Source organism: Micropterus dolomieu, linkage group LG02 (genome assembly GCF_021292245.1).
Source record: "Micropterus dolomieu isolate WLL.071019.BEF.003 ecotype Adirondacks linkage group LG02, ASM2129224v1, whole genome shotgun sequence".
Classification (NCBI taxonomy): domain Eukaryota; kingdom Metazoa; phylum Chordata; class Actinopteri; order Centrarchiformes; family Centrarchidae; genus Micropterus; species Micropterus dolomieu.
Genome location: NC_060151.1, coordinates 21,520,901 through 21,547,942, shown reverse-complemented (window position 1 = coordinate 21,547,942; position 27,042 = coordinate 21,520,901). Strand labels below are relative to the sequence as shown.

The following is a 27,042-nucleotide window of genomic DNA, read 5'->3' as shown; positions in this document are numbered from 1 at the left end:
TATTTCTTTTTTTTTTTTTACTGTTTTCAGTTACATGTGAGTAGACAGGTAGCTAAAACACTACCGTGTTCAAAACAATCATCACTTCTTGAGAAGCAATAAACAAATAAAAGAAAACATTTGAGTGCTCAGCATAATGTAACAAAAATATGGCAGTAGTTGGTACATTTGTCAACAAGGCACCAAAGGTATCACGATTTCATTTTTGTCCCTGCTTCTGTATGAGATTGCCTGAATAATTATAAAACCTGTTTATTTCTGGAGTGTGAATGTAAAAAAAAAAAAAATCCCTTCTCTCTGTACCAGTGCCAGCTTCTCTAATTTCTGCCTCACATGTAAAGGGCAACTGGGAGCTTTAATGAGGTTCAGAAGTGCCATACCTTTGTTTCACTGGACAGTGAAGAAGTGACAATGACTGTGGGTAAACAGGTGAACAGGGAGGTGATTAAAGGAAGTCCTTAAGATGCGTGGCATAGGTATTCATACAGAGTAAAAAAAAAACAAGTACATTGTCACTGTTCACAGGGGAGGGAACAGTCATACAGGAGCAGAGTGGAGACACAGACTGGCTTTTGACCTGATGCCCTCCTGTTGCGCTCATTGTGTCCACACTTCAGTGTAGGTGAGCATTGAGGTCGTACTTCTCGCAGAACTTGTCCGTGAAGGGGATGCAGGTGAGCAACTCGCACCATTCACACTTGATTGGGTAGACGTAGAAGAGCACCACGAGGCCTGAGAAGAGCCCAACAAACACCAGCAGGAATACAATAATCTGACAGCGTTTGCGGTACAGGTCCATCCGGCCAAAGCTGATGTAGGGTAAGAAGGCGAAGGACAGGAAGAAGCCAGAGATGAAGCCACATATGTGGGCAAAATTGTCGATCCAGGGCAACAGCCCAAAGGCAAAGAGGAAGAGCACTACACACAGAAGCTTGGTGAAAGCCCTCCAGGGCTGGGCAAGGATCTGCCAGCTCTGAAACAACTCCACGAACAGGCAGGCCAGGATCCCAAACTGAGAGCCGGCAGGCCCCACCTGACACAGACAGCAGAGAGAGGAATATAAGACTACAAACAAAGATCAGCAGTGTTCCAATTACATGTATTTAAAGTACAAATTTAATCACTTCTGAGTATTTTGTAGTTTATATTTTGCTGAGCAGAAAAAAATAAGGGGTAGTTTGTAACTACTACGTACTACTAGTAAGAAGTATTTGAAATACATTATTTTATATGTCATTTTATTCTCTAATACGACACATTTTAACCCCAGGTTTAAGGTTTAGGGGGGAAAACTGTACAACAATTAGCCTGATCACAGTCTTTAGCTAAATGCAAGTGAATCATGTGGTCTGTCCTGTCAAGTCCTGCAATGCGCTCATTGTAAACTACCATATTTCATTTGTGTTCCTCGTGGCCAGTAGCTTGAGGAAAGAAGCTGCTTCGGGTTTTGGTGCACATGTCTCTTTAGATAAAGGTATGTAATCAAATGCATGTAGTTGCCCTTGATTCAGCCCTCCATGGATAACTATGACCTGGAAAACTGAGAATCTTCACAGACATGCTAAGCCAAGCTTACTGAATGACACCAAAATACAAATAGAAATCTGCAAACACGTGTCCTCTAGAACGTGTACTCCCAACTCCAAGATGTCCTGATTGGCCACTTAAAATGTATGAAGGTCAGGCCCATAGTGAGGCTACTTAAGCTCTTAAATGTGATAATATCCATTTGTATAGAATGTGTTTTAATATTTTTAAATGACAAATCACTTTTCTCATATCAGTATTTTGAATATTATTTTGATATTTCGCCATGCACTGATACTTGTGAGTGTTGGACAGGTGATCACCTCTGCTCTGTAAGGCAGGAAGATGGCTGAAGCTAAGTTGCCAGTGATGCCACTGAGGATGTAAATGATTGAGATGCGCAGCCAGCCCGCCAGCTTCTCCAGGTCCCTCAGGATGGTCATCTGGAAAGCCACCGACACCAGGCAGTGAAGGATCCTGGGAAGACAGAAATAGACAAAGCGTGCGTAATGTGATGAACGCGTGTGTGGGTAAAAAGCAGCACGTGTAGGGAAGATAATTCCTTTGTGGAGAAGAGGCAAATCCCTCAGCAGCCAGATGACTTTGCCCATCAACAAAATCAGTCTCTATCTCATAGAAGCTTAATGAGTTTGTCTAGCCAGGGCACTTTGTTTAATTACCGAGGAGACTGATAACACTGCTCCTCGTAACAGTAAGGTCAGCTCTTTGTGCTGACTGATTTCTTACATCAAAGGAACATATATAGAAGTACTAACTGATAGCAAGTGATGTACGTTAAGCCATCCTGTGTACAATTTTTTAGACTACCTATAAACTTTTCTATTATTTTTATCATCCTCATGCACTCTCATTTCTTACACATACAGTTAGCAACTAATCCCCTGAGCTTTAGCCACTGTATGTTCTTTTGTTCGGTGGCTGTTTATGTTGGTCTTCTGTTTTTATATCTGTCTTTTACACATTAGCTGAATGTCTCTTTATCTTTCTGTGCATTTGTTTTGTTGCAATATGACTATGAGTACACCAAGAGCTACTGATAACCACAGTCAATATTCTTGTATGTGAAAACATATTTGGCCAAAAAACCTGACTCTGATTCTGATCTTTTAATCATACTGTTCCTCACCGCTGGGTGCAAACACAGTCCTTGAAAACACGGATGCTAAATTGTGCTCCTGGTTAGCAAGATATGCTTTTATTTGTACTGGAGGTAAATACTTTGCCTATGCAGAATTATTTTCTTTTTCATCCGGCTAATGTTTGAAGCTGCCTTTATAAAATATCAACACAAAACAAAATCATTCTAAAAAACTCTATGAATATATCTCTCAATAGTACAATCGAACACACCCCTTCTCCTTTGTCTGTTTATTTTGCGAGGCAAATATTACAATATGCAAAACGTATTTCCATGGAACTGACAGCTACTGACTCACCCGGCATGCAGGAAAAGTGAGAGCCAGAGTCTGTAAAACTGATCTGGGATCTCAGGGTTGAGGAAAGGCAACAGTCCACATACATCATCCATGCAGTGTACCTGGAGAAGGACACAGGAAAAGAAAACTATGACACATACTATTAATGTGACAATTAAAGATCACAGTGACATGCAAATGAAAACAGATTCTACACATTTCCTACACGGAAATGTTAGGTGAGCTTTCACTTTATCTGTTTTGGTATTCAGGATGTACACAAAATAGTACACCAGATTACAAACAGACACAGAAAAAGCAAATTTAGTTTTGCATTAAACAGCTTCCCTGCTTTTTTCCCACGAGATAATAAAATATCTCATTTGCATATAACAGGGAGGAAGTTGCTTACTTGAGAGCAGAGAGTAGCCTCCTCATGAAAGTAGCCCTTCATGAAGTCACAATATTCCCGGGATGTGATCTCACACCTTAAAGAAAACAAGTTACAACAACAAATTACTAAATTAGTAAACTAGTCATCCATCATGTGTTTAACTAGTCCAGGATAAATGTTTGTCATAGGTTCATTAGCTCTTCTCACCTCCCTTTGGTTCCAATGCAACAGGGTCGGCCTGTGATGGTACAGTCTATATGAGGCAGGTTGGTGTGGTTCCCTGTGTTGTACCTGGTACAAATCTAATAGCCAAAGCAGTTTCTTTTAGATTTTTTAGTTTTTGTAGCAGCGATGTAAAGCTTTATATCTTCATCAGAACACAGAGCCAAAATGTGAAATCCTTCCCTGATTCGTTAAAGTGAAAATAATTTTGAGTGAGGAGATTTGTGTTGAATTTGTGCTGTTTCATATCTATTCCAGAGTTCCATTCAGAACAAAATTGTGCAGTATTGACTCTGGGGAGAGAACTTATTTTTACAACTCCCCCCAAAACTGGCATGTTTAAACTGTACGTGTGTTTTATTGAGATATGATAAAAAAGCAATAGCATATAATTGAGTGAAACAGTCCTACCACTGGATTAAACTGAGAAAGAAGACTGAAATGTGCTGCTGGTAACACTTCCCATTATTGTGCGTGCAACACATTTGCATTTTTTCCAGGACAGACAGACCCTGCCAGCACCAATGGTTATGTAAGTTTTTCTAACCTTTACTGCATTTACTAATAACAAACCAAAGCTATTTTTTAAATACTGGAACAAAGATATTTAATTTCATCAAGGACAGATCATACATGAGTGATCACCAGTGATATAACTTTTCAGACTACCTGATCTTTGAGTCCTCTCTTAATGTCTAAATAACAGACACAGGGTTTTACTGTACTCACTGGCCACTTGGTGATGTCATCAGGCCATTCATGAGGTGATACTGAGGCAGGCTCTAGACATATCCTGTAAGAGACAAACATGCATGTGCATACATGCACACATCACACACAACCAGTATCAGTTAAGTTATACTATGTACTTCTAGTGAATCTTACCTTGGATCCTGATGGCACACAGAGCCATACTGTCTTTCTTTACCATTTAACTGGGGAGTGCTGGAATGCCTTGGCCACTTTACCCACACAGCTAGAGTACTCTAGAAATAAAACCACAAACAGACGGGGTTAAAATTACCCGCAGCTTCTATCTGTAGTTGAATTATAAAGGTCAAAGAATACAAATATGAATTGGTTTTGGTTACAGACCGAGCATTCCTCCTCTGAGGTTTGGAGACAGCCAGAGCGATCGTTGCGCACACAGCAGGCAGAGTTGCGTTCGATAGCTCTCTTTTCCCTGATAAGATCATGCACCTGTTTGTCCTGCCGCATGCATGGAGAGTATTTGGCCCCCAAGTGGATCAGAGATTCCTAACAATGGATAGATACAGGAAGAAAATCGAAAATTAAGTTTTATTTATGACATTTAACCAGAGATTATTGCCTCTATTTTTTTTTTATATTTGTGAAACACTATCAAGAGAAGAGTGCTTACCGAACCTGGCCCGATCCAAAAGTTCTCCTGTTGTACAAACTTGACATTTTCATACACACCTTTGTTTCTTAAAACCTAAATCAGAAACAATCCAAACAAAAAGAGTACAATCAATATGAAAGGAGTCAAAATGAGACTCAAATACTGTTGAGGTGTGTTAACAAAGATGCTTATCACAACTGAGCACTCACAGAATCAACCGTCTCATGCTGGGAAAAGCCCACTGGTGCAATACCATAGATGCATACAGCCAGTATAGTGATGAGTAAATGGACAACGGTGATCCAGTATGTAAAAAAAGGCCTAGGGGAGACAGAGAGTATGCTTTTTTTTACAATAAATAACAGCAGCACTCATCATTTGGTGTCATCCACCAAGGGAAGCAGAGATAAAGTGCTTAGTTAGATATGTAGGGAAGTGCAGTACCTATGGTCATCCATGTCCTCTATCTGCCTCTTAACGTAGCTGTCAATGCGCTTGCGGTAGGTGCGGTTTGTCAGCTTCCCTACCATGCCCAATCCATAAGGCCTCTTCTCTCGGGCAAAAAGCTTCTTGACAGGTACAACGATGCGCTGCCCACGCCGCTGTCCGGTAACACTCACCACCTCCTGCCGCAAGGGCACCTTTGGTGGCCCTGGAGTTCCTTCTTTGGCTTTGCGCCACCCTCGCTCCAGAGGTCTGGAAGAGTGTGAGGAGAGTCAGAGTGTGTCAGCTTTACGTTTCTTCATCATGTCATCCATTATCTGGAATTTTTTTAATACAATTTGAACACTTGATTACTTTTAAGGGTTCAGGGATGTCATCTGGCTCTATCACCAACCAGATCAATAATATTCTTGTTTTTCTCAGATCAGTTACCGATAGGGCTGAGAAAACTATATATATATATATATATATATATATATATATATATATATATATATATATATATATATATATACACACACACACACATATATATATATATATATATATATACACACACATATATATATTTGTTTAAGAAGACGTATTAAAGTAAAAAATGAAAATGGCGCCCAGTTTTGACCCAAACTGGGTCTTCCTCAGGTTGTGGTTGGAAAGAGGGGTCCACATGTTCAAATTTCACAGTGGTTACTGGTTTCCAGTAAAATGGATTGGTCTAAACTATTATTTAAAAATGTTGGTATCAGCACAGCCTGAATGATTAACACTGTGGCCACAGTACAGTAACTAACAGCATGAGGTGACTTTTCTCCAGCTCTGTCTTATCAAGGGCACTGCCTGTCAGCTCCGTCTCATCCTTCTTGCTGCTGGGCTCTTCATCTTTCATGGCTGCCTCAGACGGTGACTCAAACACTTCATCTGCATACGTGGACATCTCCTCCTGCATCATTATATCCTAGAAAGAACAAAGTAGAAATAAAAGTGAGTAGAGTGTGCAGAATATCTTTATTAATTTTTTAAAATGAGAATAATTATTGAATTATAAATAAACCTGGTTATAAAGTAACAACAGCATAAAAATGTTGTTGTTTTTCCTGTCTTACTCTGGCAAAAAAAGATGTGTCCAGTTCATCTGGAAAGTCGACCATGTCGTCTTCCATGAAGCTGGCGGGGGTGAAGCTGCGTCTTTGGGCCCGTTTTAGAGTGCCCTCTCGTAATGAGCGTCCCTGAGAAACACACACACACACACACACACACACACACACACACACACACACACACACACACACACATTTAGGATGCTCTCAAATATGAGTTGGTTAATCTCAAGGGGTTTATCCTATTTAATAAACTTGTATCAATTAATATTTTCACTCACCTTGACCAGTGCTGCTGCGGCTCTGAAACTCATCTTTGCCACAGATTCCCTCTTACGTCGGCGAGGCGGTCGGTTGAGACCTGAACGGGAGCTGGTGAAGGAACAAAGCGAGGTGGCTCCAGGGGTGATGGGGGTCTGAGGCACGCTGTAGCCATCAACCTCCTCCACCATACGGAAGGCTCGTCCTCGCGCCAATGGATCCACAATCTGAATCAAGAGACAGTCATATTTTAGCTCAAACACATCCTGTAAATAAGATTAATTTAACATGAACAGAGACTTTTTGGTCATAATGTATCTAATGTCTAAGGTGATTAATTCAAGAACGTTGTTAAAGAATGTTTTTAAAAAGCCTCCAATTTGTTTATTTTTTCAGGTTTAAGTACAGGACTGACTACCATCTGCATAACATAGTGGATAGAAATGAGAAGCTTTAGCAAAGAAACCCATATATTTGTTTACCTTTTGCATGCCATGCTGTGAGGTGGGGACATAAAGAGGAGGTGGGGTCTCAGTGCTAGTTAAGGAGATGTTGTCCTGGCTGGGCAGATCCATCTCTCGGATCACCTGTGGTTTCAGCTTTCCGTAGCGCAGGCTGCAGTGGCGCAGGCTTTTCCTCTGCCATTTCTGGGTGGCATCGCCGTCCTTACTGACCCCAAACCAGTCCGCTGTTCCCCTAACACCACAAACACTGACCTTTCAGCTCTGGTTCACAAAACTCACACACATGCTTCATTTCTCACAAAAAGATGAACCGCAATCTGGCATGATGAAACTTGCAAAAGAGATTTACAGGCACCCTCTTAAGAGTAGTGGATGTGAAAAACTGCCATCAATTGTGAAAGTAATAGGGCCAGAAGAGGGAACAAGCCTGGGCATGTTTATGTCCAGACACCAGGAAATACAGTCAGCCAGGTACACACACTCACACACACACTCACACACACTGAACGCATGGTGGAAAGTCACAAACTCTCCCAAAGTCTAAATGTTCAAAAAAAGAGAAAGCAAGAGAGGGATTACTGAGTTCTGATGCTGCAAATAAATCCAATTTATTCCTAATCTTAATTGACATAACGCAGAGAGCTAATCCAATTAACAGAGAATGGGGATTTTTCTGAGGTTTTTAATTGGGCCCACTCTACCAAACCTTGAAGGAAATACATGCAATCATGTTGTTGAAGTTGAAGCCTAATAAGTACCAGAGCAAACAATGTTACTGCACCCCGAGGGCAGGAAGTGGAAGTGGAAACATTCTTCAAAGGAAAGCTCAGGAAAACTAGCTGTTTCTACACTAATTACCAGCTGCAGACTAAATGTTCAGTGAAGTTCACTTAAAATCTTTGTCTAAGCTCGCTCTTTCCTTCAGTGAATACGTTTTTCTGGTTGCCTTGTTCTCTGCTCTAAAAATATGTGTCAGTGAAATGATTGTCCAGATAATATTCAAGTATATGTGTGCCTTTCTTTGCAGCAGTGGACATGCCCTCACTAACGTTGGTTTCTATGAGTATTAGGGCTGAATGACTGATTATTATCACAGATATTGCGATAGACAATTTTTGTATTTCATTTTCACAAAAAAAAGTCTGTACAAGCACCACAATGTGCTGGGTGGTGATGGAGCAGTGGATAAAACACATGCCTTTGGTGTGAGAGACCCTGGTTCAATTCCCCACTATGAAACATCTGTCAATGTGTCCCTGACCAAGACACTTAACCCCTAGTTGCTCCAGAGGCGTGCAACCTCTGATGACATACTTAGCAAATGTAAGTTGCTTTGGATAAAAGCGTCACAATGCTTCATTTATTATGAGATACATTTAACCTTTATCAAAAAATTGCAACTCCCGTGATTTGGATATTGCACTTGGCAGTACTGCAGTTTCAATAAGATGTCATATATCACATATTTCATGAGTATGGTTGAACATAGCCATGCCCTAGACTAACCAGCATCCACTGAAGTACCACCCAGGAGCAACAAGTTCTTGTGATGAATGCTGTTTGACAGATGTGTAGGGAAATGTGTGGCCTCTCTTACTGCCCAGCTGGATCATTACTATAGCTCTGAATGAAGAGGAATTTGTAACAGGAAAATTAGAGCTTTTGGTTTCAGGTCCTCCTATGACTCATTTAAAAAGAAATCTGTGTGGCAGTGACATGACTCACAGCTGCAACAGCTGGTGATTGAGTGAGAAAGAACAATTCTTGATAATCTTGTGACAAGTTTCTCCTACGTAACAGTCTGTCAAAATGAATAAAAATAAACATTTTAAAGAAACATTGGCACAAAATCGTGTTAGAATTAACAATGTAAGCTAGACATACATACAGTATACTCACTTATTGTAGTCAGTAGTATACACATCTGACCCTAACACTTCTGCGGTCATAATGCACAAAATGCAACCCTGCCGTACCTGAGCAGGGTTCTGGAGAGCGAGTGGTGTTTCCTGGTGCTACGGCGAGCAGCCCGCTGCCCCTTAATGGGCACCGTGTTAATCCGCTCAAAGTGCACCCTCCTGCTGCTGTGACCAGGCAGAGCAAGACCAGAAGGTGGCGAGAAGGAACAGAAGGAAGGAGAAGGAAAGGGAAAATATAACAGACAGTGAGAAGGAAAAGTGCAGCTGGACAGTGCTGTAGCCATCATGCAGAGAGAGCAAAGCAGGTTAAGATTTGTTTTTTTTATTGAGATTTACCACATTGGGAAAGTTATTACCAGGCAAATTACATCAAGATTGTTAATCAGAAACAGCCATGCAATTTTGGAAAAAAGTAAGGAAAGCAGAAACACTGTAGTTTTTTTTTTTTACATGCCATGGGACATAGGCTGCCAACATTCTCCAATTAATTCATGAATCTTATATAAGCATGAGCTGCTTATATTACATAGCATTTCATTCCATCTGCAAACTCAAGAAACATACTGTGGCCAATCATATGTAAAAACACAACAATATTTGCATGCTTCTCTGCAAAAAGCATTTTGAAGTTCTTCATATTACAATCTTGAAGCATGGTACAGCTCACATACTGTATATTGAGATGTCAATATATCAAGTGTATTGATAACTGCCTTTACCTCTTTATGGTCTGAGTAATGGATGATTGGCGTTGCAAGACAGGCCGCCGGGTGTCAAAGAGGTCGCGGGGTGGGGACTGGAGGTGAGAGGTCTCCACTGGCATGCTGATACTGCGCAGGAACCCCTGCCTCTTCACCGGCTACACAGCAAAGGAAGCATAGGACAAGTTTGTATACGGTCCACAACGAAGGTGACAAAAAACAAGATGGGAATTCAACAAGAAAGAACACCTGAACAAAAGTGGGAGGCTCATCTAGTGACATCTGAGCCGTGGGAATGTCCAGTCTGAGCCAGGGAGGTTTCTTCCTCTGCAGGCTGCTGGTACTCTCCCGCCGTGGTTCAGCCATGTTCTCTGTCCCACCCCAGGCCTGCCAGCTACACAGACAGAGAAGGAAGAAGAAGATGTTATTGTAATGAGTGTCAATGAATCACATTTTAAGGGTATGTTTGCAACTATAAACATAATGGTCACAATGGTTTTGTGCTGCAAAATTGTTTCAGAAGAGGGTGCTAAGGCCCCTTATTTGATTCAAGCATGGGCGTTAGATAGTAAAGAGGAAACTGAGAAATGAGAAACTGAAGAGTCTGCTGCGGTTTACCCCTTCCCCCTATAAAAGTTCATAGAGCCATTTTAAAAAAATGTAAAAATACCCGAGAGTGATGAAGTTTGCAGTCTCAAAAATAATCCCTTAATTACAGTTAAAATCAAACGTAATCCCTATTTGTGGTTAAAGTTGCTCTGCTTCCAGCAGACATCTATCAAAGCCTAATGACTGTGTATGCATTCCCATGACGGGTAACACAGTAGCACAGTAAACCTCACCATCACACAGCCTGCCTGAAGCTGCAGCCTTGTTATCAACAGTCCCTCATTTTATTGTCCCACCATCTAACCTCACTTCTCTGGGTTAATTTCCTTTATTTCCATTATTCCCCAGGAAAAGCGAACTTGCCCTTTTACCCCTTAACAGTACACAGCAACCATATTCACTTCAGATGATCAAGCAGCATTCCACAGACATGTGTGTATGCATATGCATACATTCATCAAGGATTAAAGCAATCTTTCACTCTGCAGACATAAGGAATGTACAAAATAATGGCTGCCTCTCTGCAAAGCACTAATGTGTAAACTTAAAAAGTGTCCTCATCTGTACTGTAATGTGTGAAAACACTGTGTCTTAAGTTATTTCAGTGTCAGGGTCTCATTTTGTTAAAATGCCTCACAAGATGGCATCGTCACACCCTCAGTGTTGCTGTCACATCAGGGGCTTTGAGCTTTGAACAGTCACAACAGGTCACGTTCCTCACTTCTCCTGTTACAGATCCAGCTCCTTGAAGAAAAAAACCCAGCTTCTGACCACATCTGCTTCGCGTTGCCATTTTACCGCACCACAGGCTTCTGTTTTAGTCCAAGTGATGATGGGAAGTGTTGTCAGTGGATCTCAGCAGAGAAGGAAGGAAAACCTCATACTGAGGGCAGCAGGGGTCATCGCCAATGTGTTAATATTTCAAAAGTCTTGCTCTCGCTGTCTGATATTTCTCAATTAACCAGTTCACAAAAGGACGCTGGTATAGTTACCATATCATATGCTGACATTTCTGACACAGCAGAGTTATTGAGAGTGCGGAAAAAATAAATGGGATGTCTATAAAACAACAGTTGTTATAGTGGGGTTTAATCTTTCATTCACTGTCATTCTGGAAGGTTCTGGCCTTGTGCACGTATTAGGCTTTTATACTGAATGTTGTTTGACCTCCAGTGACACTGTCTGGACTGTGATACCAGATTAGCAAGACAGACTGGACCAAAGCTGGCTTGTGCAGAGTCAGAGACCCCGAGTGTGGGAAACAGAGAGAGATGGGTGCACGAGGACCTGTAAACAGAGTGAAAAGGGAAACACTTTTGCTTCACTCTACTTTAAACCATTCAACTAGCATCAACATGCCTTCACTGACTTTGTATTACTAAAGAAAGACTGCAAAATATTCAGCCTGTAAATGCAGTGAGAACAATCATCACAGACTCTGTCTCTCTCATGGACTGGCTACATTAGGGACAGGGACAACATTAGGGAAATGCAAATCTGACACCAGTATCTCTGCTTGTGCGCAACAGCCCTCTCCATTGCTCAAGGCTACAACACCCAACATTTAATTACTTTCGCCATTAGTTCAAACAGCAGGGCTCCTGATATAGAGCAGATCAGTGAAGGGAGGGGGCACCAGCTTCAGGGTTGCAGATTGGAACAGACTGGGCCTGAACTGAAAGCAGACAGCGAGGGAACCTAATTTTCCTCCATGCTAAATATTGTTTGATTGCTTAAGTTTTGGTTCCTCCTGCTTTAACTCAGTTTTAGCTGAATGCTGTGTTGAGGGACAGGTGGAAGCAAACTAAACAACTCCAATTGTTCCTGCGATGTCCTCCTGTTTCAGGCTTTTTCCCCTACTGTCTTCCACTCTTCTCTTCTTTACATGCATGTGGTCTCTGTGTGAGTGATTTACAGGCAATTACAATTCACTAATGCCAGCTGTTTACTTGGTAGCCAGATTAAACCCCCACAGACAGACTTAAAACAGAAACAATGTAAATGAAGCAAGAGGGTGGCTGAAGTATCTGACAGCTTTAAATGAGACCAGAGCCATTACTAAACATCTTTATCTCACACAGCAGCTAAAGCTGTTTCTGATCATGCCAAATACACTTGAATACACAGACATGTGAAAGTATTCTTGCAGAAGATACCAGCAAAATGTGATGCATTAATGCAGACAGGCAGCTATTGTTATGGTTTTCCATTAGCCTGCTGATCAGTGGGTTGTAAGAGTATTTGGTCACAGCCCAAGGTAAACCTCCAACTTTCGACAGACCGCCAAGCCTGTCTCCCTCTTTCTCTCTCATCCTCCTCCAAAGTCAACATGGCGGCTAAACTGGCATGGGCCTGCGACTCGTGTCTCAGGAGGAGTTTGGCCGGAACAGTGGGCATAGTCACAGATCAGACGCAAGCAAGGCCACAACAGCCGCCGACTTACCGTATTTCTCACTGTGAGAAAGCGCTCAAAATGTCAGTCGTCACTCCATCAAGTGATAATTAGAAATCACTGCACACGGAAGGTAGGTCTCAAGGCTGGTGACTGTCTGAGAAAGACTGATCTTCATAAGGCAGGAAGTCCTTCAGAAGGAAAGATATCCTTGGGGGAAGGATGGTTGATTGAATTCTGTGTTTGGCAATTATCCAGGCTAGAGGATTAGCCCTCCCTTGACAGTGCACGTTATCTGTTCATGGTCAAGTTCGACAGTAAAAGAAAGTCAGTTGTAAAGCAATGACTCAGTGAGACAAGACTATACTATTGGAGTAATTCATCCTGACCAACCGCTTAGCTAATGTACCACAATATCTTATCTTAGTCTCAAGGCGATTGTGTGTTTTTGTGGTTGAGATGTCACATAGAAACAATTCAAAGCGTGTAATAGTTTCTCACAGTGTTTACATTCCCAGAGCTGATGTGAGGCTCGCATTCTTGAGACCACCATGATTTAATCTAGTTTCTCAAAAAGATTTGTTTTGCTTTCAAGATTCACATCTAAAGAGAGAAAACACCCACACCCATAACTTTTCACTGTGCCTTGCAAGACTGGCTTCCTGCTGTCGTTTGGTCCTTGTGGAAATCTAACACTTCCTACTCAATCATGAGAGCCATGACAACCCTGCATGGATTCTTTTTAATTCTAGGGCTGACATTGCCTCTCCAGCCTACTTCTTCTCTCCATTAGGCAGGAGAAGACAGACAGGTGGACAAAACACAGAGGACAAGCTGACGTCTCAACAGGTGCAGAGACATCCAGCATCTCCATAATGAGTGGAGTTGACAGGCAAAACCGGCACTCTCTTTCTCTGTCTGGTGAGCTGCAATCTATTGTAATACGTTCTGAATACAAATTTTCTATGCCATCATTTAAAATAATCACTTGGTGATGACTTCCAGTCATGCAGAGAATGACACTGGCTTAAGCTGTCACAGGTGACGCTTAAAGTCAAACAGAAGACTGGCTCCTTGATGGAGCTCTAAGAGCCACTTTGAACACTTAAACTGGAGTATGAAAGTGTCATTTTGTGCTTGTTCATTGAGCATGACATAACCAATTTCCTAAAACTGCTCTTAAGCTTCAAATATGTGCAGAGGCTTGCAAGAGAGCATTGCCCTCCTGTTTCACATTCATCATAAATAAAACAGTAATCTGTCCGTGGCCTCTTTTACATGGGAGCCGTCATCTTTTTTGCAGATGCCTTGTTTAATCTTCAGTCCCTCTTCACTACTGTACATGAAGAGAAACGATGGACACAGAACTGAATACTTTTTCTGTGTTCATGTGCTTTAGAAAAAATAATTTATGAATTAAACATTTCTGAGATACTCTTATGAAATGATTGTACATTCTTGAAATCTTCTCTAGCCAGGGCCTTTTCTAATCTCAGTGCATGCCAGACCCACATTCCACAAGATCTGTGGCTGAAAGTGAACCAAGCTGAAATGGCAGAGAAGGAAACCATATGAAGTCTAACCATTATGGACACGAGCTGGTTGGTTTCCGGGTACTTCTGTGTACTCTATTGCTATGCACCACTCTACAGGAGACAGGCTAGCTGCAGTTGAGAGCAGTTGAGGCTGACAGAGCCTCAGATGGCTGGCCAGGTAGGGCCTTGCTCAAAAGTATCTCACCCCGCTTGCTCCCAGCAGGGATTATAGAGTCAGGGTGGACAGTAGGCAGGAGAAATTGCCACCTAGCATGCATGGGAAGGCACCATGATGGATGACCTCATTAATCTGGGTAGTGAAGTCGAGATACCTCATTCTTTAGGATGTGTTCCTCATTTCTCTCTTTTATCCTCTTTCTGCGTGTTGTTTCTGCTTCTTTGTCTACTACAGGATAACTTTTGGCCACATAGACTCAAATTATTATTGTAGTGTTACCTAAACATATTTCCATGAATTAGAAAATCTTTTCAGTATCAAGTAATGTTGCTACAATTATGTGTAGGTTCCTGATAGATTAACAGATTCTTACTGAAAAACTAATGGCACAAACAGGTTATGTTTGGTTTTCCCCATACTCTAACAGTTAGTCATTCACTATAAATGCACCTACTATGCATTGTTTCTTATGTTTCACTCCATGCTGGAGGCAATGCTTGACACTGGAAACAATGGAGGGAAACTAGGCTATTCAGGCAGTCACTCTCCCTAAGTTATTCTCTCACTAATATAACAGAAAACATTCTTGGGAAAGGCTCTTCTCAATATAAGAAGCCATACAAAGCATAGCAGACGTTTTCTCAAATGAAATGCCATCTATATCAGACACATTTACTGTAATACTGTCATTGTGAAATTAACCTCAATAGTAGCATGTAGCATGCACTTCCCTTAAATGGGATGTCGTAATGATGAGCAGGAACTCATGACCACACAGTAATTCTAGCAATTGGGTGGAGGCATTGGAAAACAATATGAAGAAGCAACAGATCTGGCAATTTACCCAGACAGACTATCTAAACATAAATCATTTGTACTTAAAAAATATACACTGCAGGCGTGTGTGTCTCATGTAGTTTCTACAGGCATCTGAGGCCCATCTGCACATTAATTGCAGAACAATGCATTTGATCTTTTTATAGCACATCATGTTTCCGACTGGGATGAATTAAGAAGCTGACAAAACTACAAAGCTCCTGATATTTAATTTTGGTAAGGAGAAAAGCAACAGAGCACAGAAACAAGCACTAAAATAAATATGTACTGTAGAGCAGACATTAATGCCAGGTGACTGAGTTGTGGAAGTTGATTTGGATACAGACTTACAACTATTACATAACAACAGGAGTAATTAGAGCATTTATCAAATGTGTCTCTTTATGGATGCTTTACAACTATGAAAACAGTGTGACTTTAACACATGGCTACACAATTTGCTCCTCAACTAAGATAAAACTGAGCTGTTGTCCACAGTCCCGGCTTAAAGCCTCTCTCAATCTCTCTTTCTGTCCATCTTACAGGGAAGAAAATACTCTGCAAAAAACAGCCACAGGCCAGAAAGTGAAGTGCAACTGAGCCCTAGTAAAGCTGCAGTCATCTGAATTGACCCTAGTGACATGTGACAGGCTGTCACATCAAACCAGCTCTTACGACATTAAAAAACACACACAGCAGAAATATCCGTCGCAGCTGACCCTGAGATCAAATGTCAGCTAGCTGAGGGGCAGGCATGGCGGGTGGGCGAGGCTTCTGTAACTGGTAAGGTGGGTGGTGGAGGGTGGGCATGCCTGACACACAGCCAAGACGGGTGGAGCATCTCATGCCTTTTCCCATGTTTTCCACAGATCTTAAGCTAAGGCTGTCAGCACTCAGTTGGATTTTACAATGGAGACTTAACCTTTTAGTCTCAGTGGTTTCAGTCTGGAGTGACAGATATGTATTGGGTCCATTGCCAGGCTCCCTCACTGTCATAACAGTGTTTACTAAATGACAGGATCAAGTGCCAGAGATATGAATAGCTTATGAAAGTATAAATGGCCTCCTAACAGCGGGCTGCGTGCATGTGGTGTATTTATAGAGCTCAATTGCAAATGTACCGCTGGATGAAACTGTAGACCAACATAAAAAATTTCCTGCTCCAGATCTCTACACAGTGGGCTGTTTTCTCTCAAAAGCAAAAATGACTACACCTCTCAAAAGCTGTGCACATTAAACTAGTTTTATGGAACTGGACACATTTATCTCAAGAAATCCCGGCCATCAGAAGCAATATCTATATTCACCATCATATCGCCTGCACCGGGTCCCGTCTATTTCTAGAAAGCCTTATATATTGCCAGGCGAATGCAGGTCCTGGAAAATTGTGCTTGGTTATTTTATCAGCCCAAGACCTCGCGTCGCTACGGGCAGCAATATCCTGCACAGGAAATCAATATGAAGGAGAGGTGAGACGTGTTAACAAAAACCAAGATACACAATTACTTTCATCACACAGTGTTTACAAACATAATATCAGCTATCTGAATATCAACTCTGCTTAGCGCAAAGTTTTCTTTTTGAAATACAGGTGAAACATTATTACATGCATGGCTTATTCAGCAATTGAATTATTTAATAATTATTCTGCAGAGGTGAATTATTTACTACATACTTCCTATTGGAGCTACCGTGCACATGGCTGAGGCCCCCTAGCTAAAGCTCCTCTTTTCTCAGGTTTGTTAGTGGGTCTGTTTCAGCTCACAACAGATAGTGAAGGCCTATCTTCACTTCAGTGGAAAAATAAGGCTCACTTACTAAATCTGTGTCATGTCCCAGTCCAGAGCTGTTTGTGTCTCTAATCTTGAGGAAGAAGCTGACAGTAAAAACGGCTATTTATACCTCACAGTCAAGACAACTGATATGGGTCTATACAATAACAAGCACAACGAGTATTTGTTTATACTCCATGACCACTTCAGTAAGATCAGGTAACACCCTGGTGAATTAGCTCACAGTGAAACAGCCTTCACCACTTTAGGGACTGGGACTCCAGCTGCCAGACCTGAAACCTCTTTGTTTACTGTAGAAGTTTATCTTAACTTAGTGTATCTCCAGCTGTACCCTACAAGGAAGCTCAAGGCCTACCACAGAGTGGGAAAATTCAGTAGCTCCTGAAACCTACTGTACAACTCCACAGTGGGTCAAAGCGAGTATGTGCATGACAAACACGGACAGTTAATGAAATTCAACAAGACTGTGAAACTCCAGATGACCTGACCTCCTCTCAGAGGCTAACAGATAATTGTGGTAGATGTTCAAAACCAACAGCTACAGTGGCCAAAGGAAAATATGGATGCAGTAGCATAATCAAGAGATCAATAACACGTGCGTCAGACTTTCTGATAAGGTTGTAGTGTATTTCTCACCCCTTGACCTGCCCCGGTGTGACACAACATCTTAGATTTATGGCTATATGGAAGACGCTTTAGACAACAAAGGGAAGTAAGCCATCTTTCTTGTAGCGTCCAGTCCTCCCAAATGTGTCCTGAGACTACAAACAAGCAGCTCATTGTCTATGGGAGGTTTGACATTCTCTCGTTAAGTGAGTAAGAGGAGAATCTCAGAAGCAGCGTGCCCTAACAACATGTGATCCTCATCTAAATAGTTTCCAGCATGATATCAGCCTGAATCAAGCTTACAAAAGGCTGCATTGTATGGCCTCATGCAGACTGGGCTGAACAAGGGTCATTGTGCAGCCTGATCGTTATCAAAAAAGCAAGAGCAGGCTTAAGTTTTTATTCTTCCATCAATGGAAATGGTGCACTAAGCAAATTCCCAGCAGAGACAATTACTCAGGGTAAGGCACAAGATGAGTTAACTCCATTATGGTTTAGCAGAGACATCACATTGGTGTCTATGGTTAATGGACAAAAGCTGAGCTTATCAAGCCATAAAAACAGAGAAAACACAATGTCATGTTACTATCACAACTGTTTAGGATTATCTTTGTTATCTAATCAATCAACAGAATTAAAAATACTTCAAAAAGGAGAGCCATCAGCTCTGTCATCTCACATCCTCTGTGGGAGACCACCAGCACAGAGAGAGGTCAGGTTACTGCTTATTTTACCGAGTGCTGGAAGGAAGGAAGTGCAGAGGAGAGGAGGGGGAGAGACGTGCAAACGAAGGCAGGAAACACACTGCAGACCAGATGCATTATGCGTGTCCGGTCCACACAACCACGGAAACAACATACACTTGCTTACATGCACAGGAACACATCCACAGTGCACATGTAAACATACACATCCCATCCCTGGCCATTATGAAGCATATGTCACTGTACGCAGAAAATAATGAGACTTGTTTGAGTCAGGCCTGCAACCCATTCTGGCCTGGTGCAGAGCGGCCAGAGAGTGAGATCTCAGCGTAGTGTGACATTGAATCTGACACGTCTATTGACGAGAGCAGATGAAGTGTAGCCAATAGCACTGGGATAATGGGATTATTAGAAAGAATTCAAGCAGAGGAGAAAATGGACGCTTGTCTTTCACAACTTTCATGAGCTTTCCAAAGTCAATCCCTAAATTGGTACTAAACAGGATTTCCGAAGGTGATAAGGAGTGATTGGTTAAACTGAATTCTTATTCTATTAGCCTCTCAAAGGGGAATCTACAGCGTGATGACAAAGGACTTTAGAGGCTAACAAAATCCACCCATTCATTATCTTCCCCTTATCCAGGATCTGGTCGCGGTGGCAGCAGGGTAAGCAGGGTATTCCAGACATCCCTCTACCCAGCAACACTTTCCAGCTCCTCCTGGGTGATCCCAAGGCATTCCCAGGCCAGATGAGATATGTAATCCCTGCCCTCCCTAAGCAAACTACTGGTCAGTATAACAATAGCATACAATCAGTATCAGTCAGAACACAATAACTGCTGATTTTCAAAGAAGACTGAGTAAGTTTAAAAACTGCTCTTAAGTTGCTTTCTTTTTCTTGGACTTCCACACAACTGCTAACTCTCTCTAAAAGCACACTAAAGTGAACCTGTATCAACCAGAGGGGAGGAATACGCATATCATTGATGTGAGATTAAAATGTATGTGTAATATGCACCGTACATATACCATGACCTAAAAAAAACGACAAACATAAAGACCAAAGACAGCTTACATTCACTAGTCATGAACCAATTTATTCTTTTCCACATGAATCATCCTCAACTGTATTAAATTAGTAATTTGATTCCAATCCTCTATAATTTTTTTATAGATAGACTAAACTTTCATAGTCAGGTCTAATTAAGGTTTTTACCCTTAAATCTTTTAAACATTTCATTTCACGTACTTGCTGAAATGAAAATGCCTCAACCTTCACATGCAATTCCAGAAAATGTTTCCTTGAAAGATGTAACAGCTCAGAGTACAGATTATTGCTGCGTTGATTTTCCCCACAGCAGGCTACGAATAGACACATGCACACATGTGGGCGGGTGAGCATGTGCATGTGTGTCTACTAGTGTGCAGTGTGTATGTGTAGGTGTGCACAGGCTGAGTTAAGAGTCAAGTGAAGGACAGGGAATATCAATAGAAGCCAGCAGCTTCCTTCTGCACCAAAACACATTTAGTGTCACATATCACTGTCACATAGTACCAGATTTTCTGTTTGGTGTGACAACACAAACTTTATGCAGTCACAGGTAGGAGGATTTTATTTTATTCTTGCAGAGGCAACTGCCGCAGAGACCTTTTTAGTCTTCAGGTCCCCTGAAAAATCCGCTCTGGATTTTAGGGAGGGCAAATAATTTTTGTTCCACACACAACTAGGTCATTTTATTAACGCCCATATTAGAATCTCTTTCATTTCAAATTTCAAACACAAGCAAATATGCGAATGAAAGAATAACATATCCTCTGCTCAAACTATTGTGTGTTGCTGAAATAGTCTCTGACATTTCCAACCCACAGGAGAAATCTGTGGGTCTGACAGTTACTCATCACTGTGGTGGGACACAAATGTGGGTCACAATACATTTCAGCAGAGGCTGTGAACAACGTAGATTATGGGGCAATGACTCAGACAAATGTGAGGTGAGATTTGGGTCTCTGTGTCAAAACAAGTGAGAATCAGTCATCAAGGCGGCGCCATTTCTATGAATGGTATTCAAATACAGTTCTCCGAAAAACCTTCCAGATAATTAATCACAGATCCATGTGTTGCTCTTTACATGGTAAATATGTGGCTTCAATTGCAATGAATTCATAACGGTTATGAATTGCTGCTCATATGACTTCATTACTAATTCTTAGGGGCAGCAAAATCATGTAATTTGTTTTAAGTTTTTTTCCTTAATAACATTTATTTATTTATTATTTCCGTAATAATTGCCTATGTTTTAGACTCAATGGTGAACAAACTGGATTTTAGTTCTATGTAATTTCACTTCTTTTATACATTTCCCAGAGACAAGCTCTGATATCTTTAACATCATTTCATTCAGGATATTATGTGCAAAGCACACAAAAGCAGTCTGCTACAGAACAGATTGGTGATTAAACCAAATAAAGACATTTCCAAGATTTTCAGTTTTCTGACATCCATCCACTGCTTTCACCCAAGACATAATCATATAATGTATTTACCATCTTATAATCTAGACTCTGATATGGGCTACTCTGAGGAAATTAGGCAGTACCCAAGCCAGGGTCTCCTGGGATCAAGGACATATAAAAGAGAGGATGATGGGGGAGGAAGAAAGACGAATGAAGACACGCAGGCGGGCCAAGAGATCTGTGGAAAACTCCCGACAAAAGCACAGGAAAACTGGGAAGGCTGGGGCAGGTCCTCTGGGACAGTCACAGGCCCAGTGAGGGGGAAGCCTCCACAGTCCTAATTTAACAGAAGAAAGCACACACAGTCTTTGTCTATAGAAATAATGTCAGTTTTCCTCCCAGGTCACAGAGCACATGAAGGGGTGCATCAATACTCTGCTCATAGTTTGACAGTAAGCAGATATTGTCATGCAGGAGCAACAAATTATCAGGAAATGTAATACTGAGGAGACAGAATGTCTAATTCCGACAAGATGAAAGAAGTGAAACTAACAGAGTGGGAGTACAAACCCCGACAGCCTCCAGCTACAAATTACTTTTGATTTGTATTACTGTTCTGTTTTTGCCCAGTTCTGAGTGAATATGCTTCACCACATATTAGGCTACAAGCATGATGGTTTCACTATAACTGGGTGTGATCAACTGGGCACCATAATTGAGAGACTTTACATCATTTTCCCTGGCACGCGGCATTACAAGCTATGTCAACTGGCAAATGGAGGGGAAAGTTGGCACGGGTGTGAAGAGAAGCAGAGTCAGTAGAAAAGGAAAGCTAAGAGTTACAGGATCAGGTACTTGTTCAAGTATGCCAAAGGCGCCTGGCTTGATGCCATGCCAATCCGTCTGACTGACAAAGATTTTATACAGTCTATTAGATTAACCAATATTTTAAAAAAGTACAGCTTCATAGTAAAATAGGACCTAAGATGCACCATGGGAACACTTTTGTGACCTCTCAGCACTGGCAATTCAACCATTAAAATGGTTAAGTCAAAAGAAAAGAGCATTCAAACTGATCCACCTCTTCCGAAAAAAGCCAGTAAAAGACAAGTCCAAAACACACCCTCATTTCTGGGAAAGCTGCTGGAGTGAGTTTGGCGTGTGGTATGTGATGTTGGTGGGACTGCTGAAACTGTCCAGATATAACTGTGTGTGTGCAATTCCATTCAGGGAACTGTGAACTTGAATTTAGCAGTCTGGTACACAATGGGGATTCACAGCCTCTGGATATGATGACTGACTGTGCCAAAGAAAGAGGGGCATGGGGAGGAGTAAAGGGGGCTGGGGGATGGCTATTCTATTTAAAACTGCACTCTCACCGCCACTGTAACAGTGCTGGTATACTGTATCAGTCAGGGTGTTCCTTGCGTTGGTCCTGTGGCCTGACAACAATCTGAGAAAAAGTAAACAGACACAACTCAGTGCTGCCATCACAGCACCTGAGGCCTGCGCTGCAAGCATTGCACTACAGTCTCCAATGTGGATCAGCTACACACAAAATAGTGTAACATTTTTTGGATGTGCTTCGATTATTAAGTTCTGGTCTGTCTAACACATCTGTAGTAAGTCAAACTTAATAAAGTCTGACCATCAAGTTGTACTTCTGTTGTGTAAGCTTTGAAACAAAACCCTCTGTCAGGGAATTTCACCTTCTTAGATACAGTCTATGGATTTCACCCAGGTAAGACGACACAGTTGCAACATACCTGACATGTATATTTCTGTCCGGAGACACCTGGTAAAGAAATAAATATTTATTCAGTTATCTGCGGACAAAGTTCAAGGAGCCATTGCTCTTTGTCTATAAGTATCAGCCTTCTGAGAAAAAGCATTCCCACAGCCCTGAAAATTAGCTTTGTCCTGAGGTTAACCGGCCTCAGACACCATGCTACGAGAACACAAGCTACGGGACCAAAAACACCCTGTAACTACCAGCCCCTAATTAGATGTTTTCATCTCTGCTACAGCCTAATGTTGGCCTAAGCCAAATAACACATGTGAAAACAATCCATAGTAACCTGTATTTTAATGCCTTTGAATTTTCTCCAAACATGTGCATGAAAAGTTCTGTGAACGCCAGTTCATGTATGTCCTGTTTGGCTCATGACAGATGAGGTGCTGACTGAGAGAAGGGCTGGGTGGCACGCTGGCAGACAGAGGCCTTGGAGGCTCAGAGGTAGACCTGAAATAGCCCTGCTGCTGCATTACAGCATTACATCACAACTGATTTCACTGTCATGGCTGCCGCTGCATCATGCCACCGCCAACATGTCATGGGACAGGAACAATTGCATGCAACGGCTGTGAGTCATACAAGCGAGCCGTCAACAGGGGATGCACTCTGAGATCGTGCAATATTCACCATATTTCCAGGCAGACAAACAAGCCGCAAACAAGCAACAAAAAACACCCTTCCTGCATAATTAAAATCAATGTGCCACAACCAATACATGTTTTTATATTTGTTTAGTTTTTTCCTCTGATAACAAGGGAGAACATATCTGCTTACATTCCTTATTGCATATGCACGGCAGACACTAGAGACACAACGCGGTTTCTGTTGTTCCACAAATACCACATTTTTTTACATTCGAGAAAAATCACTGTTCCTGTTCCTGACAACTTAGTCAAAACTGTAACCACATCAAAGTTGAATAGTCACAAGCTGAGTGAGTACCTGCGAGGACTAGATCAAACACTGCCTGTGGGCTCTCTCACCATCAATGCTCTGTAAACTAAACCTGACATGCTTCTTAAGCCTTATGTCTGTTTGAGCTCAGTTGTGGGAACAGTTAGTATATTCAGTAGGAAATGCATGCGTATTGTCTCTAAAGCAGCAGAACAAGTTGGTTAACATGTCTGACCTCTCCAGGAATTGCTGCCATGCCCTACATTCACAAATCAACAGAAGAGACAATCTTCACTGTAGCAGTTTTCACACAAGGCAAACTCTGGCTACGATGACAGATATAACACAAATATTGCATGACGTTTACCTCTTCAACACCATACACTCAGAGGGAGTAGGTCAATCATTACAAACTTAGGATGAGTGGAAAACCCCACAGAAATGTTTTTCAAATTAGCGTCAAGATCCCACCATTTCCAAAGATACTAAATATGTTGATCTGAATGTTTGCAAAAGGAGTGTAAAATAAGGCACAACAATTATACAATGATTCCTACAGTGTAATGGTGCAGCCATAAAAAACATGGTGTCATGTGTTTTAATACTTTGATACAGCAGATACGTAGAATTAAAAATAATTTATGCTGTGATGTTGTTACAGTGTGGATTTTTTAAAAGCTGCGTCCCGTCACAGTTAAACCCAATGTGAACTAGTGGAATGCTTAAATGAAAAGCAGGCACATTATCCTAAAGAATAGAAATTGATAAAAGTGGACCCCTTTATAGATAGACTTAATACAGTATGTTATTATACCACTTACTTACTAATATATAGTATTACTTATTTAACATATGTTCAGAGCAAATTTCTACCTGGTCAGTAATGAATGCAAACGTCAGGTCGACCTGAAAAAACGGATTTTCAAGTAAACAAATTTCCGACTCGTGATATAGATGTGTTTGTTGGCGAAACAGCCTGAGGTTATTTAGAGACACATGTGCTCTGCACACATGGGACTGTTCAGCCCAGTGACGCTCATTTTGCATGAACTCGAAGAGAGTTCTACCCAGAGAAAATGACCAACAATCACAGAGAGTACACCCATGTTTGGGAACAGGCCGATTTCAGAAGGCTTCTTCCAGGAAATCTATAGCTTTTTTTTAGTCCTACTAAAGACTGTGTCATCTTATCAGCAGCACATTCAATCTACAAAGAGAGCCCATTCTGGACTAAAAAACTGTGCCTGCTCGTAAATTCATCATCTTGAAGTGATTAGTCCACATATTAAAAAAATATCACATTGGCGCTATTATATAGTGATGCATGTGTTGAGATATATGAAAAGAAATATGTATTGAAGAATGGCGATGAATGAAGGTGTTACATAACCACTAAGCGTAAAAATCTCCCTCTGTAGCTCTTTTGAAGGCAACACCATGAAGCAGTTGTACTGGACCGTTCACTTGGCCAGACTGACAGACAGATACCGCGCCATGAGTCATGCAGGCATGACTACAGTGTGGCCCCCTCAGCAGCCCCCTGAAAAAACTCACATACCAGCCAGTCAACACAGGCCAGCCTAGATGGTCCACCTGCCTCAGCAGAGCTACTCCCAGCTCCCTCCAAGTATCACGTACCAACATGCACTCACATTAACATCCAAAACACACACACACACACACACACACACACACATTGGGAATATTCTCACTGGGGTGCAGTTGGAGTAGATACAGAGGATGAGCGTGACTGCCACTATCACACATCAGGGCCCTGCTTTATCGGTGCGATTACATCACCCCAAGCAATGATCTCCCGCCCTCCATGTGATAAGGTTTCAGGAACACTGGGCACACAAACCAGGCCATGTGCTCCTATGTCCTGTCTGCCAAAATAACTCAGCAGTTTCTAATACAGTATGTCTATGGTTTCACTTCAGTCTGCCCAGGTATTGCAGGACATTACAGTGCGTAACCTTTCTGATGTCAACAAGTTTGCAGTTTGTTAATATGTGAGCTGCCGTCCTGGAGCTTTCAACCTCCTGATGAGTCAAATCTAGACATTTAGGTAGTCCCTCTATGCATATGATTTAGTGGAATTTGTGCCCTTTTGTGACTGTCTGCCATGAGTCACTTTGAGTCACCGTGCCTTGGTGCCTCATGAAACCCACAAATCAGGAGAAAACAAAGATCTAAGGAAGAAATAACACTTTCAGGTTCAAAGGAGCGCAAGTTGTTTGCTTCTCTTTTTCATCCATTTCTCATTTCATTCATGTCTTCATCATGAATTAGGTAACGCGTGTGGAGCCATCTATATTATATATATAAATAAAATGTTTGATGGTGCATTTGTTAGTTCATTGCCTTTAAGGAAGATGGTGGTGATGCTGATGATGACCAGGGGAATGTGGAAGAGGAGGGAGGAGGAGGAAGAGGGGGAGGAGAATGACAAGGATGAGTGAGGTCATGGTGTGACTTTATGCACCATGTGTTACATGATTATTCAACAACATAGTCATTTAGAATCATTCCTTTGTCCAAAATTACAATTAGGCCAAGCCATCTTCCATCAGCCTCCAGCCACTTGAGATAATTTGGCCGGATCTTGAAATTAAATCATGAATCTTTTGGCTCCTGCGTTGCTAGTGAAAGTATTCTCTCCTGAAGTTTAAGTGAAAAAAAAAATGTTTTAAGTAATTTAGCTTCTGGGCCTTCATCATTTTGGACATAATTTCACACCTCGTTAATTCCACTTCAACATCTCTTCAATGTGTAGGGTATTTCACACTTTTTAAAAATGTGACTGGGCCTCAAGACCCACAGCCTACCACATGAGCACTTTAAATATGCCTACTTTCACTATGAAAACTCCATTAAAGGGGAGCGCAAATTGCACAGCACCCTGTAACCTAAATGATGCTCTGACTGTGTCATGCGAAGGATCCCCATGTCGACCAATTGACCAGTAATTCAATCGACTCGTCTTTACCCTCTTCGATCACGACGCGTGAGCGCTTCCTCCGGCTGCTGCCTTCCGTATGTGCGACCACAGGGGACAGTCATGAAATAATAACACAACTTACCCTTATAACAACCAGCTCAGATGATCTCCAGCAGTGAAACAAAAAAAATCCGGTTTAACAGATGTTTTTTTCTCCAGGCAGCAGATGAGTGGTTTGTCACATCATCCTGATAGCGGCGCAGGAATAAACACGCTTCTTTTCCACCCCACAGATGTTTGAAGCCAAGCCCGGTGCCGTGGTATGAAGTCTGGTCACTCTTGATCACAGCAGCAGCAGTGCCAGTCCAGGGTGATGTGGCCGAAATGTGACTGCCGTCCGGTTTTCTGCTTCCCACCTACGGATAGAGCATTCCCACACTGCTCCATGGATCGACCCGGGGTAAGTTTTCTTCTGCCGGTTGTAGCCTAATTCAGTTT

General features: G+C 41.7%; 1 protein-coding gene across 2 annotated transcripts; it reads right to left on the bottom strand.

The window, feature by feature from the left end:
• On the bottom strand, window positions 1-27,042 carry rhbdf1a (rhomboid 5 homolog 1a (Drosophila)). 2 transcript variants are annotated; one of them, XM_046041460.1, is made up of 18 exons: window positions 26,687-27,042; window positions 10,078-10,222; window positions 9,847-9,986; window positions 7,227-7,440; window positions 6,765-6,971; window positions 6,490-6,612; window positions 6,178-6,341; window positions 5,387-5,638; window positions 5,152-5,263; window positions 4,961-5,035; window positions 4,675-4,836; window positions 4,465-4,565; window positions 4,309-4,372; window positions 3,565-3,659; window positions 3,376-3,451; window positions 2,985-3,085; window positions 1,851-2,004; window positions 1-1,033 (listed from the first exon to the last, which is right to left on the bottom strand). In XM_046041460.1, the coding sequence occupies exons 2-18, from the start codon at window positions 10,192-10,194 to the stop codon at window positions 614-616; spliced, it is 2,577 nt and encodes an 858-aa protein (XP_045897416.1). In that variant the 5' UTR covers window positions 10,195-10,222; window positions 26,687-27,042; the 3' UTR covers window positions 1-613. The 2 variants fall into 2 exon arrangements, with proteins under 2 accessions (XP_045897416.1, XP_045897423.1); XM_046041467.1 differs by lacking the exon at window positions 26,687-27,042 and adding an exon at window positions 12,881-12,953.